This window comes from Oncorhynchus masou, chromosome 30, assembly GCF_036934945.1.
Source record: "Oncorhynchus masou masou isolate Uvic2021 chromosome 30, UVic_Omas_1.1, whole genome shotgun sequence".
Taxonomy (NCBI): domain Eukaryota; kingdom Metazoa; phylum Chordata; class Actinopteri; order Salmoniformes; family Salmonidae; genus Oncorhynchus; species Oncorhynchus masou.
This window is the reverse complement of record NC_088241.1, coordinates 68,321,941-68,339,934: the sequence shown is the minus strand read 5'-3', so window position 1 is coordinate 68,339,934 and position 17,994 is coordinate 68,321,941. Positions and strand designations below refer to the sequence as shown.

General features: G+C 43.9%; 1 protein-coding gene and 1 non-coding gene across 3 annotated transcripts in view; one reads left to right on the top strand and one right to left on the bottom strand.

Annotated features, from left to right (window-relative positions):
• Window positions 1-16,232, bottom strand: part of plod2 (procollagen-lysine, 2-oxoglutarate 5-dioxygenase 2) — a 128,338-nt gene extending 112,106 nt beyond the window's left edge. For both annotated transcript variants that reach the window (XM_064949681.1, XM_064949682.1), the window contains exon 1: window positions 16,001-16,232. In XM_064949681.1, the coding sequence (XP_064805753.1) occupies window positions 16,001-16,094 (94 nt within the window). In that variant the 5' untranslated portion in view covers window positions 16,095-16,232. The remainder of the gene's footprint in view (window positions 1-16,000) is intronic.
• On the top strand, window positions 10,847-10,922 carry trnap-ugg (transfer RNA proline (anticodon UGG)). Its single transcript has one exon. It is a non-coding gene; the product is annotated as a tRNA-Pro (tRNA).
• Window positions 16,233-17,994: the final 1,762 nt, after the last annotated feature.

Below are 17,994 nucleotides of genomic sequence, written 5' to 3'. Positions count from 1 at the left end.
AGTGAAGGCTCCATATGTTCCCATTTACAGCCACAGGAATATCATCTCAGAGGAAACCAATCAGAGGAAACGAAGGATTGCATGCTGGGAGTTTGTTAGTAATCATTTCGGCTGTTCACGACTAAAAATAGAACACTCCTTGTTGTGGAAAGCTTCCTTCCACGTTGTGGGCCTTCGAAAGCTTCCTTCCATGTTGTGGGCCTTCGAAAGCTTCCTTCCATGATGTGCCATAATCCACGCTACCTTGTAACACATCATCGGCAGGCTGGGCTGTGACCACGGAAGGGGTACTGTGATGTGGATTACACGTCCCTAACCAACCCATAAAGACCTGAACCGTAGAATGCAGCATGAAATCAACAGTTACAAAGTTTTTGCCAGGTTTCTGTCGGCTAACCCGTCAGCTGCCCGAGACCCAGACCAAAACCCAGTCTCTCATTTATTTTTCCCAGCTCTTAAAAAAACTATTACGAGGTGGAAAAAGAGAAGGAACATCCAACGGGTCGATTCCATGTAGTATTCCTGTCAGTCGTAATGACGACAATTACGGTAGCCATTCCTGTGTGAGTCACAGACCCGTGTTACCATAGCAACGCTAGGTCCAACAGTTGTCAGGCTCGTAGTTAAGGGAAATACCGTGGTGAGACCAGAGAAATAGAACCTAATGTGTGGGTCGGATGGTCCATATGTGGTAGACATTATTTCCCCCGCTGACGGTAGAAATTGTAACCCTGCTGGGATCCGTGTAACCGGGAAATTGAAAGACAAATCACCGCACTTCATTAGTGAATCATTGTGATGTCATTAGTCAATGGAACAACCTCTGTCGGCCAGTAAAATAAGCCATGGCTACTTGTCAACTTAGAGAGTTGTTTACTCTACACATCACTCTGTTGCCTCAGTGAAAGAAACTTCCCAGCTAATTTGGTTTCCCTCTGGGTTCCTTAAATGTTTTCCCCCTGGTTCCTCAAACGTTTTCCCTCTGGTTCCTCAAACGTTTTCCCTCTGGTTCCTCAAACGTTTTCCCTCTGGTTCCTCAAACGTTTTCCCTCTGGTTCCTCAAACGTTTTCCCTCTGTTCCTCAAACGTTTTCCCTCTGGTTCCTCAAACGTTTTCCCTCTGGTTCCTTAAACGTTTTCCCTCTGGTTCCTCAAACGTTTTCCCTCTGGGTTCCTTAAACGTTTTCCCTCTGGTTCCTCAAACGTTTTCCCTCTGTGTTCCTTAAACGTTTTCCCTCTGGGTTCCTCAAACATTTTCCCTCTGGTTCCTTAAATGTTTTCCCTCTGGTTCCTTAAACGTTTTCCCTCTGGGTTCCTTAAAAGTTTTCCCTCTGGTTCCTTAAACGTTTTCCCTCTGGGTTCCTTAAACGTTTTCTCTCTGGTTCCTCAAACGTTTTCCCTCTGGTTCCTCAAACGTTTTCCCTCTGGTTCCTCAAACGTTTTCCCTCTGGTTCCTCAAACGTTTTCCCTCTGGTTCCTTAAACGTTTTCCCTCTGGTTCCTCAAACGTTTTCCCTCTGGGTTCCTTAAACATTTTCCCTCTGGGTTCCTCAAACGTTTTCCCTCTGGTTCCTTAAACGTTTTCCCTCTGGTTCCTCAAACTTTTTCCCTCTGGTTCCTTAAACGTTTTCCCTCAGGTTCCTCAAACGTTTTCCCTCCGGTTCCTTAAACGTTTTCCCTCTGGTTCCTTAAACGTTTTCCCTCTGGGTTCCTTAAAAGTTTTCCCTCTGGTTCCTTAAACGTTTTCCCTCTGGGTTCCTTAAACGTTTTCCCTCTGGTTCCTCAAACGTTTTTCCTCTGGTCCCTCAAACGTTTTCCCTCTGGTTCCTCAAACGTTTTCCCTCTGGTTCCTCAAACGTTTTCCCTCTGGTTCCTTAAACGTTTTCCCTCTGGTTCCTCAAACTTTTTCCCTCTGGTTCCTTAAACGTTTTCCCTCAGGTTCCTCAAACGTTTTCCCTCCGGTTCCTTAAACGTTTTCCCTCTGGTTCCTTAAACGTTTTCCCTCTGGGTTCCTTAAAAGTTTTCCCTCTGGTTCCTTAAACGTTTTCCCTCTGGGTTCCTTAAACGTTTTCCCTCTGGTTCCTCAAACGTTTTTCCTCTGGTCCCTTAAACGTTGCTTCTCCGTTGAGAGTTCACCATCCAGCTCCCCTGGGCCTCAGTGTTTCCACACGGATTCTACGCTGACTCTCGGCTGCCAAGCTGCCAAGTGCCTCAGATTCCTCAGATCCGACCCAATGACATCAGATCCGACCCAAAGACATCAGATCCGACCCAAAGACATCAGATCCGACCCAAAGACATCAGATCCAACCCAATGATATCAGATCCGACCCAAAGACATCAGATCCGACCCAAAGACATCAGATCCGACCCAAAGACATCAGATCCGACCCAAAGACATCAGATCCGACCCAATGACATCAGATCCGACCCAATGACATCAGATCCGACCCAATGACATCAGATCCGACCCAGACATTACTTAGAATTCTGGATCTAGACCGGCTCCCAAATCGAGTCTACAGTAGTCTCCAGTAGTCTCTGTTAGTCTCCGTTAGTCTCCGGTAGTCTCCGGTATTTCAGTTCAGGTGAATCCATGAAGACCTCTACTACCCATTGTAGCGCCTTGCGGTCAGAGGCCAAACAGTTGCCATACCAACCTGTGATGGTGGTGCAGCTTCAGAACTTTGAGGATCTGAGGACACATGCCAAAATATGTTCAGCCGCCTGAGGGGAAAGAGGCCCTCCTCACAACTGTCTTGGTGTGTTTGGACCATGATAGATGACAGTGATGTGGATACAGAGGAACTTGATGCTCTTGAACCCACTCCACTACAGCCCTGTCAATATGAATGGGGGCATAGTCACACTTCCGTTTCCTATAGTCCACGATCAGCTCCTTTGTCTTGGTGATGTTGAGGGAGAGGTTTTTGTCCTGGCGCCACACTGCCAGGCCTCTGAACTCCTCCATATAGGCTGTCTCATCATCATCCGTGATCATGTCTACCGCAGTCGGCAAACTAACCGTTCATATTGACAGGGCTGTAGTGGAGTGGGTTCAAACTTAATGATGGTATTGGAGTCGGGCGCGGCCACACAGTCGTGGGTGAACAGGGAGTACAGGAGGGGCCTAAAAGCATTCACCCCTGAGGGGCCCCGTGTTGAGGGTGAGTGTGACGGATGTGTTGGTGCCTACCCTCACCAACTAGGGACGGCACATCAGGAAGTCCCGGATCAAGTTGCAGATGGAGGTGTTTAGTCCCGGGGTCCTTAGTTCCGTAATGAGCTTCAAGGGTACTATGGTGTTGAACCCTGAGCTGTAGTCAATGAACATGCTGGCACTTTTACGCTGCTGCTACTCTATGTTTATTTTATATGTCACTTTAACTATACATTCATGTAGATAGTATCTAAATTGACCTGACCAACCAGTGCTCCCGCACATTGGCTACCCGCACATTGGCTAACCGGGTTATCTGCATTCTGTCCCACCCACCACCCGCCAACTCCTCTGCTGCTACTCTCTGTTTATCTTATATGCATAGTCACTTTAACTATACATTCATGTAGATAGTATCTAAATTGACCTGACCAACCAGTGCTCCCGCACATTGGCTAACCGGGTTATCTGCATTCTGTCCCACCCACCACCCGCCAACTCCTCGTTACGCTACTGCTACTCTCTGTTCATCATATATGCACAGTCACTTTAACAATACCGACATGTACATACTACCTCTTTAAGCCTGACTAACAGGTGTCTGTATGTAGCCTTGCTACTCTTTTTTCAAATGTCTTTCTACTGTTGGTTTATTTCTTTACTTACGTACACACACACACACACACACACTCACAAACACACACACACATACCTTTTTTTGGCACCATTGGTTAGAGCCTGTAAGTAAGCATTTCACTGTAAGGTTGTATTCGGCGCATTGGTTGAAAATGTCAGTGAAGAAACTTGCCAGCTGATTAGCGTATGCTCTGTGTACATTTCTTGATAATCCGTCTGGCCCTGCGAGCTTGTGAATGTTATCCTGTTAAAGGTCTTACTCACATCGGTTATGGAGAGCGTGATCACACAATCGTCCAGAACAGCTGGTGCACTCACGCATGGTTCAGAGTTGCTTGCCTCAAAGAAAGCATGGAAATGCAGGGGAATGAGAGGAGGAGAGTTGAAGGACAGGGGGAGGAGAGGAGGAGAGGAGAAGGACAGGGGAATGAGAGGAGGAGAGGAGAAGGACAGGGGGATGAGAGGAGGAGGGGAGAAAGACAGGGGGATGAGAGGAGGAGAGGAGAAATAGGAGGAGAATGACAGGGGAATGAGAGGAGGACAGGAGAAGGACAGGGGAATGAAAGGAGAGACACTAAGGGACTAGAAACTATGAACAGGAGAAAGGGAGAAGGAAGATGAAGAGGAAGTGGAGAAGGAAATGGAAGAGGAGGAAGAGGAAGAGGAGGAGGAGAAGGAAGAGGAAATTGAAGTAGATGAGGAATATGACATGGAAGAGGAAAAGGAAGTGGAAGAGGAAAAGGAAGTGGAAGATGAGGAGAAGGAAGAGGAAGTGGAGAAGGAGGAAGATGAGAGATAAGATGATGAGGAGGAAGAAGAGAAGTGGAGAAGGAGGAAGATGAGAAACAGGATGAAGAGGAGAAGGAAGAGGAAGAGAATGAAGAGAAAGAGGGTCCTGTGTGGCTCAGTCGGTAGAGCATGGCGCTTGCAACACCAAGCGTCGTGGGTTCGATTCCCGCTGGGACCACCCATATGTAAAAGTAGTGGCCCCAGCCGACTTGTAAGTCGCTTTGGACAAAAGCGTCTGCTAAATGGGATATATTATTATATTATATATTAGGAAGTAGAGAAGTTGAAGAAGAGGATAAGGAAGAGGAAGAAGAAGGAATAGGAGAAAGAGGAAAAAGAGGTCACACACATCTGTTTACAGACAAGGATGCTTGGTTGTGGTGATATGTGCCAATGTTCCAAGAAGACCAATTGCAGGCTTGGCCTGCTAGCTAGGTTTATTATTACAGCCCAGTCTGTATACACCATAGAATGTATGGGTGGCTGGTATTACAGCCCAGTCTGTATACACCATAGAATGTATGGGTGGCTGGTATTACAGCCCAGTCTTTATATACCATAGAATGTATGGGTGGCTGGTATTTCAGCCCAGTCTTTATATACCATAGAATGTATGGGTGGCTGGTATTACAGACCAGTCTTTATATACCATAGAATGTATGGGTATCTTTATGTACCATATAATGTATGGGTGGCTGGTATTACTGCCCAGTCTGTATACACCATAGAATGTATGGGTGGCTGGTATTACAGCCCAGTCTTTATATACCATAGAATGTATGGGTATCTTTATGTACCATATAATGTATGGGTGGCTGGTATTACTGCCCAGTCTGTATACACCATAGAATGTATGGGTATCTTTATGTACCATAGAATGTATGGGTGGCTGGTATTACAGCCCAGTCATTATATACCATAGAATGTATGGGTATCTTTATGTACCATAGAATGTATGGGTGGCTGGTATTACAGCCCAGTCTTTATATACCATAGAATGTATGGGTATCTGGTATTACAGCCCAGTCTGTATATACCATAGAATGTATGGGTATCTTTATGTACCATAGAATGTATGGGTGGCTGGTATTACAGCCCAGTCTTTATATACCATAGAATGTATGGGTATCTTTATGTACCATATAATGTATGGGTGGCTGGTATTACAGCCCAGTCTTTATATACCATAGAATGTATGGGTATCTTTATGTACCATAGAATGTATGGTTGGCTGGTATTACAGCCCAGTCGTTATATACCATAGAATGTATGGGTATCTGGTATTACAGCCCAGTCTGTATATACCATAGAATGTATGGGTATCTTTATGTACCATAGAATGTATGGGTGGCTGGTATTACAGCCCAGTCTTTATATACCATAGAATGTATGGGTATCTTTATGTACCATATAATGTATGGGTGGCTGGTATTACAGCCCAGTCTTTATATACCATAGAATGTATGGGTATCTTTATGTACCATAGAATGTATGGTTGGCTGGTATTACAGCCCAGTCGTTATATACCATAGAATGTATGGGTATCTGGTATTACAGCCCAGTCTGTATATACCATAGAATGTATGAGTATCTTTATGTACCATAGAATGTATGGGTGGATGGTATTACAGCCCAGTCTTTATATACCATAGAATGTATGGGTGGCTGGTATTACAGCCCAGTCTTTATACACCATAGAATGTATGGGTATCTTTATGTACCATTGAATGTATGAGTATCTGTATGTACCATAGAACGTATGGGTTTCTGGTATTACAGCCCATTCTTTATATACCATAGAATGTATGGGTGGCTGGTATTACAGCCCAGTCTTTATATACCATAGAATGTATGGGTATCTTTATGTACCATAGAATGTATGGGTGGCTGGTATTACAGCCCAGTCTTTATATACCATAGAATGTATGTGTACCTTTATGTACCATAGAACGTATGGGTGGCTGGTATTACAGCCCAGCCTTTATATACCATAGAATGTATGGGTGGCTGGTATTACAGCCCAGTCTTTATATACCATAGAATGTATGGGTATCTTTATGTACCATTGAATGTATGAGTATCTGTATGTACCATAGAATGTACGGGTTTCTGGTATTACAGCCAATTCTTTATATACCATAGAATGTATGGGTGGCTGGTATTACAGCCCAGTCTTTAAATACCATAGAATGTATGTGTATCTTTATGTACCATAGAATGTATGGGTGGCTGGTATTACAGCCCAGCCTTTATATACCATAGAATGTATGGGTGGCTGGTATTACAGCCCAGTCTTTATATACCATAGAATGTATGGGTATCTTTATGTACCATTGAATGTATGAGTATCTGTATGTACCATAGAATGTACGGGTTTCTGGTATTACAGCCAATTCTTTATATACCATAGAATGTATGGGTGGCTGGTATTACAGCCCAGTTGTTAAATACCATAGAATGTATGGGTATCTTTATGTACCATAGAATGTATGGGTGTCTGGTATTACAGCCCAGTCTTTATATACCATAGAATGCATGGGTATCTGGTATTACAGCCCAGTCTGTATATACCATAGAATGTATGGGTATCTTTATGTACCATAGAATGTATGGTTGGCTGGTATTACAGCTCAGTCGTTATATACCATAGAATGTATGTGTATCTTTATGTACCATAGAATTTATGGGTGGCTGGTTTTACAGCCCAGTCTTTATATACCATAGAATGTATGGGTATCTTTATGTACCATAGAATGTATGAGTGTCTGGTATTACAGCCCAGTCTTTATATACCATAGAATGTATGGGTATCTGGTATTACAGCCCAGTCTTTATATACCATAGAATGTATGGGAGGCTGCTATTACAGCCCAGTCTTTATGTACCATAGAATGTACGGGTGGCTGGTACTACAGCCCAGTATTTATATACCATAGAATGTATGGGTATCTTTATGTACCATAGAATGTATGGGTAGCTTTATGTACCATGCAATGTATGGGTATCTGTATGTACCATACAATGTATGGGTATATGTATGTACCATATAATGTATGGGTAGCATTATGCCTCATATAATGTATTGGTGGCTGGTATTACAGCCTAGTCTTTATCTACCATAGCATGTATGGGTATACGTATGTACCATATAATGTATGGGCATCTGTATGTACCATATACTGTATGGGTAGATGTATGTACCGTACAATCTATGGGTAGTTATATGTACCATATATTGTATGGTATCTTTATGTGACATAGAATGTATGGGTATCTGGTATTACAGCCCAGTCTTTATGTACCATATCATGTATGGGTGGCTTTATGTACCATACCATGTATGGGTGGCTTTATGTACCATATAATGTATGGGTATCTACCATCTAAGGTGGAGTTTCCTTTTTCTCCGTGTGAAAATGTTCATAGAAGGTCCTCATAATGTCACCGAGGTCTCGTCCGAACTGACACCCTGCATACTACTGTTGTCCAGGACCCATGGGGGATAGTGTACCAGTTAGGACACAGCCGTGGTACAGAGTTAGTCTGCCTCTCAGCTTTCCTGTGTGACGGTTGAGGAAAGCCAGAAGCTCAGAAACCGACAGCTGCTAACCCGACGACCCACAGACATCTACACTGAGACACCCTCCAGCTATGTAGTGGAATGTTTAAAACTGGATTACAAACAAACTCTGTCATAAAAACACTGAAAGGCACCAGGATAGGGGATAAACTTCCCACTTTGTGTCGTCATCTTGACCAATGGGAAGGAGTTTCACAGAGAAGTTTCTAGAAGCTAGTGGTTGCTACAGTCTGGTCCAATCATTAATGTAAACACCCAGAACTCACAGCAATGAAAGTTAAGCAGCTCCATTTTAACCTATTATGGTTTATGCTTTCCCAGATTTAAAACACTGAAGCTTTACGGTCTCTGAAGTCCACGTTGCTGAGAACATTTAAGAGAAAAGAAAACTCAGTCTACTCTGTGGTTGAATTTCAACACCAGATGCCCAAGCACATCTCTCCCTCTCTGCCTCTCTACCTATTACAAAACAATAAATAATCTGTTTTGTTATATATTAAAGTGTAATATTGGGATGAAAACTCAAAATGTAATAAATGCCAACTCTCTATCTGACATAGTACATGTGTCTTCTTCATTAATGTCCATAACCATGTGTGTGAGGTGTGTACATGTGTTTCACATTAGATTTGTTTAAGACTACCAAGAAACACACTGTGTCCACTACACCACTAGTCCACTACACCACTAGTCCACTACACCACTAGTCCACTACACCACTAGTCCACTACACCACTATTCCACTACACCACTAGTCCACTACACCACTAATCCACTACACCACTAGTCCACTACACCACTAGTCCACTACACCACTAGTCCACTACACCACTAGTCCACTACACCACTAGTCCACTACACCACTAGTCCACTACACCACTCAATCAAAAGGTTAAACATGTCAACACACACCAGACACCGGTTCATTCTGTAATCTAAATCACAAAGTGTCAAACAGGACAGAGATTATATAGAGGACAGAGAGGACAGAGAGGACAGAGAGTATATAGAGGACAGAGAGTATATAGAGGACAGAGAGTATATAGAGGACAGAGAGTATATAGAGGACAGAGAGTATATAGAGGACAGAGAGTATATAGAGGACAGAGAGTACATAGAGGACAGAGAGTATATAGAGGACAGAGAGTATATAGAGGACAGAGAGTACATAGAGGACAGAGAGTATATAGAGGACAGAGAGTACATAGAGGACAGAGAGTATATAGAGGACAGAGAGTATATAGAGGACAGAGAGTATATAGAGGACAGAGAGTATATAGAGGACAGAGAGTACATAGAGGACAGAGAGTACATAGAGGACAGAAGTATATAGAGGACAGAGAGGACACAGAGGACAGAGAGTATATAGAGGACAGCGAGTATATAGAGGACAGAGAGTATATAGAGGACAGAGAGGACACAGAGGACAGAGAGTATATAGAGGACAGAGAGTATATAGAGGACAGAGAGTATATAGAGGACAGAGAGGACACAGAGTATATAGAGGACAGAGAGTATATAGAGGACAGAGAGTATATAGAGGACAGAGAGTATATAGAGGACAGAGAGTATATAGAGGACAGAGAGTATATAGAGGACAGAGAGTATATAGAGGACAGAGAGTATATAGAGGACAGAGAGTACATAGAGGACAGAGAGTATATAGAGGACAGAGAGTATATAGAGGACAGAGAGTACATAGAGGACAGAGAGTATATAGAGGACAGAGAGTACATAGAGGACAGAGAGTATATAGAGGACAGAGAGTATATAGAGGACAGAGAGTATATAGAGGACAGAGAGTATATAGAGGACAGAGAGTATATAGAGGACAGAGAGTATATAGAGGACAGAGAGTATATAGAGGACAGAGAGTACATAGAGGACAGAGAGTATATAGAGGACAGAGAGTATATAGAGGACAGAGAGTACATAGAGGACAGAGAGTATATAGAGGACAGAGAGTACATAGAGGACAGAGAGTATATAGAGGACAGAGAGTATATAGAGGACAGAGAGTATATAGAGGACAGAGAGTGTATAGAGGACAGAGAGTGTATAGAGGACAGAGAGTATATAGAGGACAGAGAGTATATAGAGGACAGAGAGTATATAGAGGACAGAGAGTATATAGAGGACAGAGAGGACACAGAGGACAGAGAGTATATAGAGGACAGAGAGTACATAGAGGACAGAGAGTATATAGAGGACAGAGAGTATATAGAGGACAGAGAGTATATAGAGGACAGAGAGTATATAGAGGACAGAGAGTACATAGAGGACAGAGAGTATATAGAGGACAGAGAGTATATAGAGGACAGAGAGTATATAGAGGACAGAGAGTATATAGAGGACAGAGAGTATATAGAGGACAGAGAGTATATAGAGGACAGGGAGTATATAGAGGACAGAGAGTATATAGAGGACAGAGAGTATATAGAGGACAGAGAGTACATAGAGGACAGAGGGTATATAGAGGACAGAGAGTATATAGAGGACAGAGAGTACATAGAGGACAGAAGTATATAGAGGACAGAGAGGACACAGAGGACAGAGAGTATATAGAGGACAGCGAGTATATAGAGGACAGAGAGTATATAGAGGACAGAGAGGACACAGAGGACAGAGAGTATATAGAGGACAGAGAGTATATAGAGGACAGAGAGTATCCTGAGAGTATCCGGGTCCTGTGTGGCTCAGTCGGTAGAGAATGGCGCTTGGAACGCCAAGCGTCGTGGGTTCGATTCCCGCTGGGACCACCCATATGTAAAAAAGTAGTGGCCCCAGCCGACTTGTAAGTCGCTTTGGACAAAAGCGTCTGCTAAATGGGATATATATATATATATATATATATAGAGGACAGAGAGGACACAGAGTATATAGAGGACAGAGAGTATATAGAGGACAGAGAGTATATAGAGGACAGAGAGTATATAGAGGACAGAGAGTATATAGAGGACAGAGAGTATATAGAGGACAGAGAGTATATAGAGGACAGAGAGTACATAGAGGACAGAGAGTACATAGAGGACAGATTGACTTCCTTGTTAATATAAAACTAAAAACTCTTTCTTTGTCAATGAAAGTGAAAATCTCAGATGAACACATTCAGCTTTGTTGAAAGTTTAAGTCAAAATAAAGGCCAGTCAGCTTCTTCATCGCTTGCAGCCAAGTGTTGATAGAGGCTCATAAAGAGTTTTAATTCCCTCGTAAAGACATCTTTAAATAGTGACAGAGGCTGTTTGATGTGGAGATTGTGAGCCACACGTTAAATGTTTCAGAGTGTCTCCCTGGCCCAGTTCAGTGTGAACAGTTAGATGGTTCAGAGTGTCTCCCTGGCCCAGTTCAGTGTGAACAGCTAGATGGTTCACAGTGTCTCCCTGGCCCAGTTCAGTGTGAACAGTTAGATGGTTCAGAGTGTCTCCCTGGCCCAGTTCAGTGTGAACAGTTAGATGGTTCACAGTGTCTCCCTGGCCCAGTTCAGTGTGAACAGTTAGATGGTTCACAGTGTCTCCCTGGCCCAGTTCAGTGTGAACAGTTAGATGGTTCAGAGTGTCTCCCTGGCCCAGTTCAGTGTGAACAGCTTGATGGTTCACAGTGTCTCCCTGGCCCAGTTCAGTGTGAACAGTTAGATGGTTCAGAGTGTCTCCCTGGCCCAGTTCAGTGTGAACAGTTAGATGGTTCAGAGTGTCTCCCTGGCCCAGTTCAGTGTGAACAGTTAGATGGTTCAGAGTGTCTCCCTGGCCCAGTTCAGTGTGAACAGCTAGATGGTTCACAGTGTCTCCCTGGCCCAGTTCAGTGTGAACAGTTAGATGGTTCAGAGTGTCTCCCTGGCCCAGTTCAGTGTGAACAGTTAGATGGTTCAGAGTGTCTCCCTGGCCCAGTTCAGTGTGAACAGCTAGATGGTTCAGAGTGTCTCCCTGGCCCAGTTCAGTGTGAACAGTTAGATGGTTCAGAGTGTCTCCCTGGCCCAGTTCAGTGTGAACATTTAGATGGTTCAGAGTGACTCCCTGGCCCAGTTCAGTGTGAACAGCTAGATGGTTCAGAGTGTCTCCCTGGCCCAGTTCAGTGTGAACAGTTAGATGGTTCAGAGTGTCTCCCTGGCCCAGTTCAGTGTGAACAGCTAGATGGTTCAGAGTGTCTCCCTGGCCCAGTTCAGTGTGAACAGTTAGATGGTTCAGAGTGTCTCCCTGGCCCAGTTCAGTGTGAACAGTTAGATGGTTCAGAGTGTCTCCCTGGCCCAGTTCAGTGTGAACAGCTAGATGGTTCAGAGTGTCTCCCTGGCCCAGTTCAGTGTGAACAGTTAGATGGTTCAGAGTGTCTCCCTGGCCCAGTTCAGTGTGAACAGTTAGATGGTTCAGAGTGTCTCCCTGGCCCAGTTCAGTGTGAACAGTTAGATGGTTCAGAGTGTCTCCCTGGCCCAGTTCAGTGTGAACAGTTAGATGGTTCACAGTGTCTCCCTGGCCCAGTTCAGTGTGAACAGTTAGATGGTTCAGAGTGTCTCCCTGGCCCAGTTCAGTGTGAACAGCTAGATGGTTCAGAGTGTCTCCCTGGCCCAGTTCAGTGTGAACAGCTAGATGGTTCAGAGTGTCTCCCTGGCCCAGTTCAGTGTGAACAGTTAGATGGTTCAGAGTGTCTCCCTGGCCCAGTTCAGTGTGAACAGTTAGATGGTTCAGAGTGTCTCCCTGGCCCAGTTCAGTGTGAACGGCTAGATGGTTCAGAGTGTCTCCCTGGCCCAGTTCAGTGTGAACAGTTAGATGGTTCAGAGTGTCTCCCTGGCCCAGTTCAGTGTGAACAGTTAGATGGTTCAGAGTGTCTCCCTGGCCCAGTTCAGTGTGAACAGTTAGATGGTTCAGAGTGTCTCCCTGGCCCAGTTCAGTGTGAACAGTTAGATGGTTCAGAGTGTCTCCCTGGCCCAGTTCAGTGTGAACAGTTAGATGGTTCAGAGTGTCTCCCTGGCCCAGTTCAGTGTGAACAGCTAGATGGTTCAGAGTGTCTCCCTGGCCCAGTTCAGTGTGAACAGTTAGATGGTTCACAGTGTCTCCCTGGCCCAGTTCAGTGTGAACAGTTAGATGGTTCAGAGTGTCTCCCTGGCCCAGTTCAGTGTGAACATTTAGATGCTTATCCTGTAACACGCAGCGTTTACAGACAGATTCAATCCATTCCTTTGAAAGAGGTGGAAGACTATAGAAATGGCACTGATAGGCTTCCATTGTTATTTTGAGCCAAAGCCCTGGTCTTTCACAAGCAGCCCTGTGTTCATAAGCAGTTGGCTTCTGGGCTGAGAGGCTTTAACAAGCAGCCCTGTGTTCCTAAGCAGTTGGCTTCTGGGCTGACAGGCTTTAACAAGCAGCCCTGTGTTCTTAAGCAGTTGGCTTCTGGGCTGAGGCTTTAACAAGCAGCCCTGTGTTCCTAAGCAGTTGGCTTCTGGGCTGACAGGCTTTAACAAGCAGCCCTGTGTTCCTAAGCAGTTGGCTTCTGGGCTGAGAGGCTTTAACAAGCAGCCCTGTGTTCTTAAGCAGTTGGCTTCTGGGCTGAGGCTTTAACAAGCAGCCCTGTGTTCCTAAGCAGTTGGCTTCTGGGCTGACAGGCTTTAACAAGCAGCCCTGTGTTCCTAAGCAGTTGGCTTCTGGGCTGAGAGGCTTTAACAAGCAGCCCTGTGTTCCTAAGCAGTTGGCTTCTGGGCTGACAGGCTTTAACAAGCAGCCCTGTGTTCCTAAGCAGTTGGCTTCTGGGCTGACAGGCTTTAACAAGCAGCCCTGTGTTCCTAAGCAGTTGGCTTCTGGGCTGAGAGGCTTTAACAAGCAGCCCTGTGTTCCTAAGCAGTTGGCTTCTGGGCTGAGAGGCTTTAACAAGCAGCCCTGTGTTCCTAAGCAGTTGTGTTTTACTGAAATTATTACAGAGTAATTGACAGAGCAATTTAGTGACACGTGCATGTCTACTAACGAAGGAGTTTTTCAGACAACTACATTAAAGTTATAACTCTTCTGGGGAGGTTTCCTTTAGTCTGCTACACCGAAATATACCCCAGTTACCTCTCTGAACAGCTGAGCTGTGAGGTCCTAACTTCTGTATGTAGTAGCAGGTTGAACTTGACTGGGGTCCATGTTCGTCAGTCTAAGCCATACTAAAACGCAAACCTGTTAAGCAAAGGGAAACCCATGAAGCCCCCCCAAAAAATTGACATCTTGTCGTCTATTTCATATGATAAATTGATGCTCATCAGGACCAACCGGTCAATGAAATTCACATGATCTACTCTGTAAAAAGCGTCTAGACATGATTCCCCCTTTCTTCACTGTCCTAATGAGAATTAACGTGGCAGGACGAGACGGACATCTTTGCTCACTCAGTCGAAATTAATATCTTTTTTTTTATGGATATACACAAAGCAATATCAACAGAAAAACAGGTCAAACTAAATGAAATGAAGCTACTTGGCTGTCATTCTAGCTGCACGGTTTGACGTGACCGTGTTAGTCATATTCGGCTAGCGAGAGATGGAACATTTAGAACGAAAAAATATTTCACGACTGGGTCACGTTTCTGGCAACCTGACCGATAGAAGGAACGGCCAGCCGGTTGGCTAGCAGTCATAGATGTGTCGGGACTTGGCTTATATTTTCGTCGAGGGATGAAATAGTATCCTATGCATACATTGATCAAAATATGGTTTTTAATTTAATTGGTAACCCGTTGTAGAAAAGCAATTGAACACTCGAGGTTGTGTAAAATAACTTTTTATTTTAGCACAGCTGTGCTGATCTACGGTACTCTACTCCAACTCGTACCGCAGCTCAACCGCCTCCGCACCGCAGCACAACCGTGCTAAGAAAGTGATTTAGCACTCCCTCTCTGTACAATTGCTTTATTATGGAGTGTTGACTGGATTATTGTGAGGTCACTTATTGTGAGGTCACTTATTGTGATCAAACGATTAGGATGGAGCGATGGGTGGATGGCGTCCTTGTCGTCAGCCTCAATTGCTACCCGACTGGTGGACGAGATTAGGGTTGGGGCAGCTGGAGTAGGGATTGAACCAGTAATTACCGTGGTGGTAGGGCAAAAGGAAAATACACTATCGCCTGTGCCATAAGGATCCAGACCTCTAGGCAGAAGGTGTGCTCACATACAGAGAGGATTCAGTAGAATTAGTACTAATTCCAACAAGGTGGCCTTCTCATTCAGTTTGCAGCACAGCATTATAGCAAACCTGTGAGTACAGATTCAATCAAGATAGAAAACACACTGATAGAAAACACACTGAAACCAATACAGGTATGTGTGTTGGTAACTACAGAATACTTCTACAGGCGACTGGTAAAGTGTAACTTTCTACATCTTAATATTAGATTACAATTGTTATTTGGATTTGGATTCGAAAACTTTTCCTATAGGGAGATACAAATTGCGCTCCACTATAAATTAAACCAGAACATTCATTTAAGGCTGAACATGTGAGAAACTGCAGACGTTTATTCTCCCTTTGAGAGAAAGTCCTATAACGCTACCGTGTAATTTTGACTTCACCATGTTCCACTTCGCAAACACAGCAGATATGTCATTTTCCCACACCGAGCGCAGTTACGGTGAACCTGCGCTTCCTCACGTAACATGATGTATTTGCTGAATACAACATCTCTTAACATTGATCACAGATAGCAAGATAATAAAGTAATATTTTAAAATATAAGCACATTTATTAGGAGATAAACTATTAATAAGTAGAGAAAGTGACAAAAACAAGACAACACGTCTTCAATTCAGTAGTATGTAAAAAAAAAAAACGTGTTGGCGATAGGACCAGAAGAGTTTAATAATAGCCTAAACCGCTTACCTGTTGGAAATGGCTGTTGACTGCTTTCTGCTGAGTTGGAAATAAACTGTACCCAGGAAAACCATAATAAAACAACAAACGTCAGATACTCCATGTCGTCGGTGGGTTTTCAGGCAGTCCCTTGTTGCAGAGCGGGGGTTAGGGAACTGACCGATCCGTTGCTTCTCCTCCGCTAGTCTGCTGTGCGCCAGTGGTCAGGACGCCCACCTTGGGGTCGACTATTTACTGGCTTTCCTCTCGCGATAATAGAATTACATTTTTTTTTTATCCTTCAACCAAACTTTGAGAGAGAGAGAGAGAGAGAGAGAGAGAGAGAGAGAGAGAGAGAGAGCTGGGTGAGAGTGAGGCAACAGTTGGTTAAGCCTCCAGGGACTGATAGAATAAATACTGTTATTCAGAGAGAGCGAACAGACCGCTAAAGGTGTGGTTCTTTAATTAACAACTGTAGCCACATGGCTACTTCTTCCAGTTGTGGTGCATGTTGGCCTAACAGACTAAGTTAGAGAGAGAGAAAGTTAGAGAGAGAGATGTCTTTATTGTTTTGAAACTTCTGTATGTGTAATGTTTCCTGTTCATTTGTATTGTTTATTTCACTTTTGTATATTATCTACTTCACTTGCTTTGGCAATGTTAACACGTGTTTCCCATGTCAATAAAGCCCCTTGAATTTAATTGAATTGAGAGAGAAAGTTAGAGAGAGTGAGAGAGAGAGACTGTATACAGACATAATATGACACTTGAAATGTCTTTATTGTTTTGAAACTTCTGTATGTGTAATGTTTACTGTTCATTTTTATTGTTTGTTTCACTTTTGTATATTATCTACCTCACTTGCTTTGGTAATGTTAACATATGTTTCCCATGTAAATAAAGCCCTTGAATTGAGAGAGAGAGATTGAGAGAGAGATTAGAGACACATATTTCTCTCAGATTACACAGGCCCACAAAGAATTGGAAAACAATCCCAATTTTGATAAACTCCCATATCTACTGGGTGAAATACCACAGTGTGACATCACAGCAGTGAGATTTGTGACCTGTTGCCACAAGAAAAGGTCAACCAGTGAAGAACAAACACCATTGTAAATACATATTTATGTTTATTTATTTTCCCATTTGTACTTGACCTACTTGCACACCGTTACAACACTGAATATATACATGATATAACATTTGAAATGTCTTTATTCTTTTTAAACTTTTGTTTTTGATGTTCATTTCTGGTTCATTTCACTTTTGTTTTGACAATGTAAACACATGTTACCCATGCAAATAAAGCCCCTTCAAATGTAATTTAATTTATTATTAATTAATTATGCGAGAGTGAAGCTTGGTGTGAATGTGTGATCGAACAGCTGTGTTTGACAAACACCCTACCGCCCTAAAGTAAGTAGCCTAACCCACCCCTCCCCCCTGTCCCCTTCCACCCTCCCCCCCGTCCCCTTCCACCCTCCCCCTGTCCCCTTCCACCCTCCCCCTGTCCCCTTCCACCCTCCCCCTGTCCCCTTCCACCCTCCCCCTGTCCCCTTCCACCCTCCCCCCGTCCCCTTCCACCCTCCCCCCGTCCCCTTCCACCCTCCCCATAGTGGTTGAAGTACATGAGGCCTGTTAACAGTTATTCTCTTCTCTCCTCAGTTCTTCTGACTTAGAAAGCTGGAAAAGGGAAATAGTATTTCAATGACAACTGTGAGAAACACTTTTTTTTCAGAAATAAAAAAAGTTATTCAATCAAACTGGCGGGAACCACACACATGTTCATTTTATTTTATTTAACCTTTATTAAACTAGGCAAGTCAGTCAAGAACATATTCTTGTTTACAATGATGGCCGACCCAGCTAAACTCTAACCCAGACGGCGGGTTGTGATACAGCCTGGAATCGAACCAGGGTCTATAGTGACGCCTCGAGCACTGAGATGCAGTGCCTTAGACCACTGCACCACTCAGGAGCCCAAAAGTTAGGCTAGATCAGGACGTGGTTAAACTTTTAGAAAC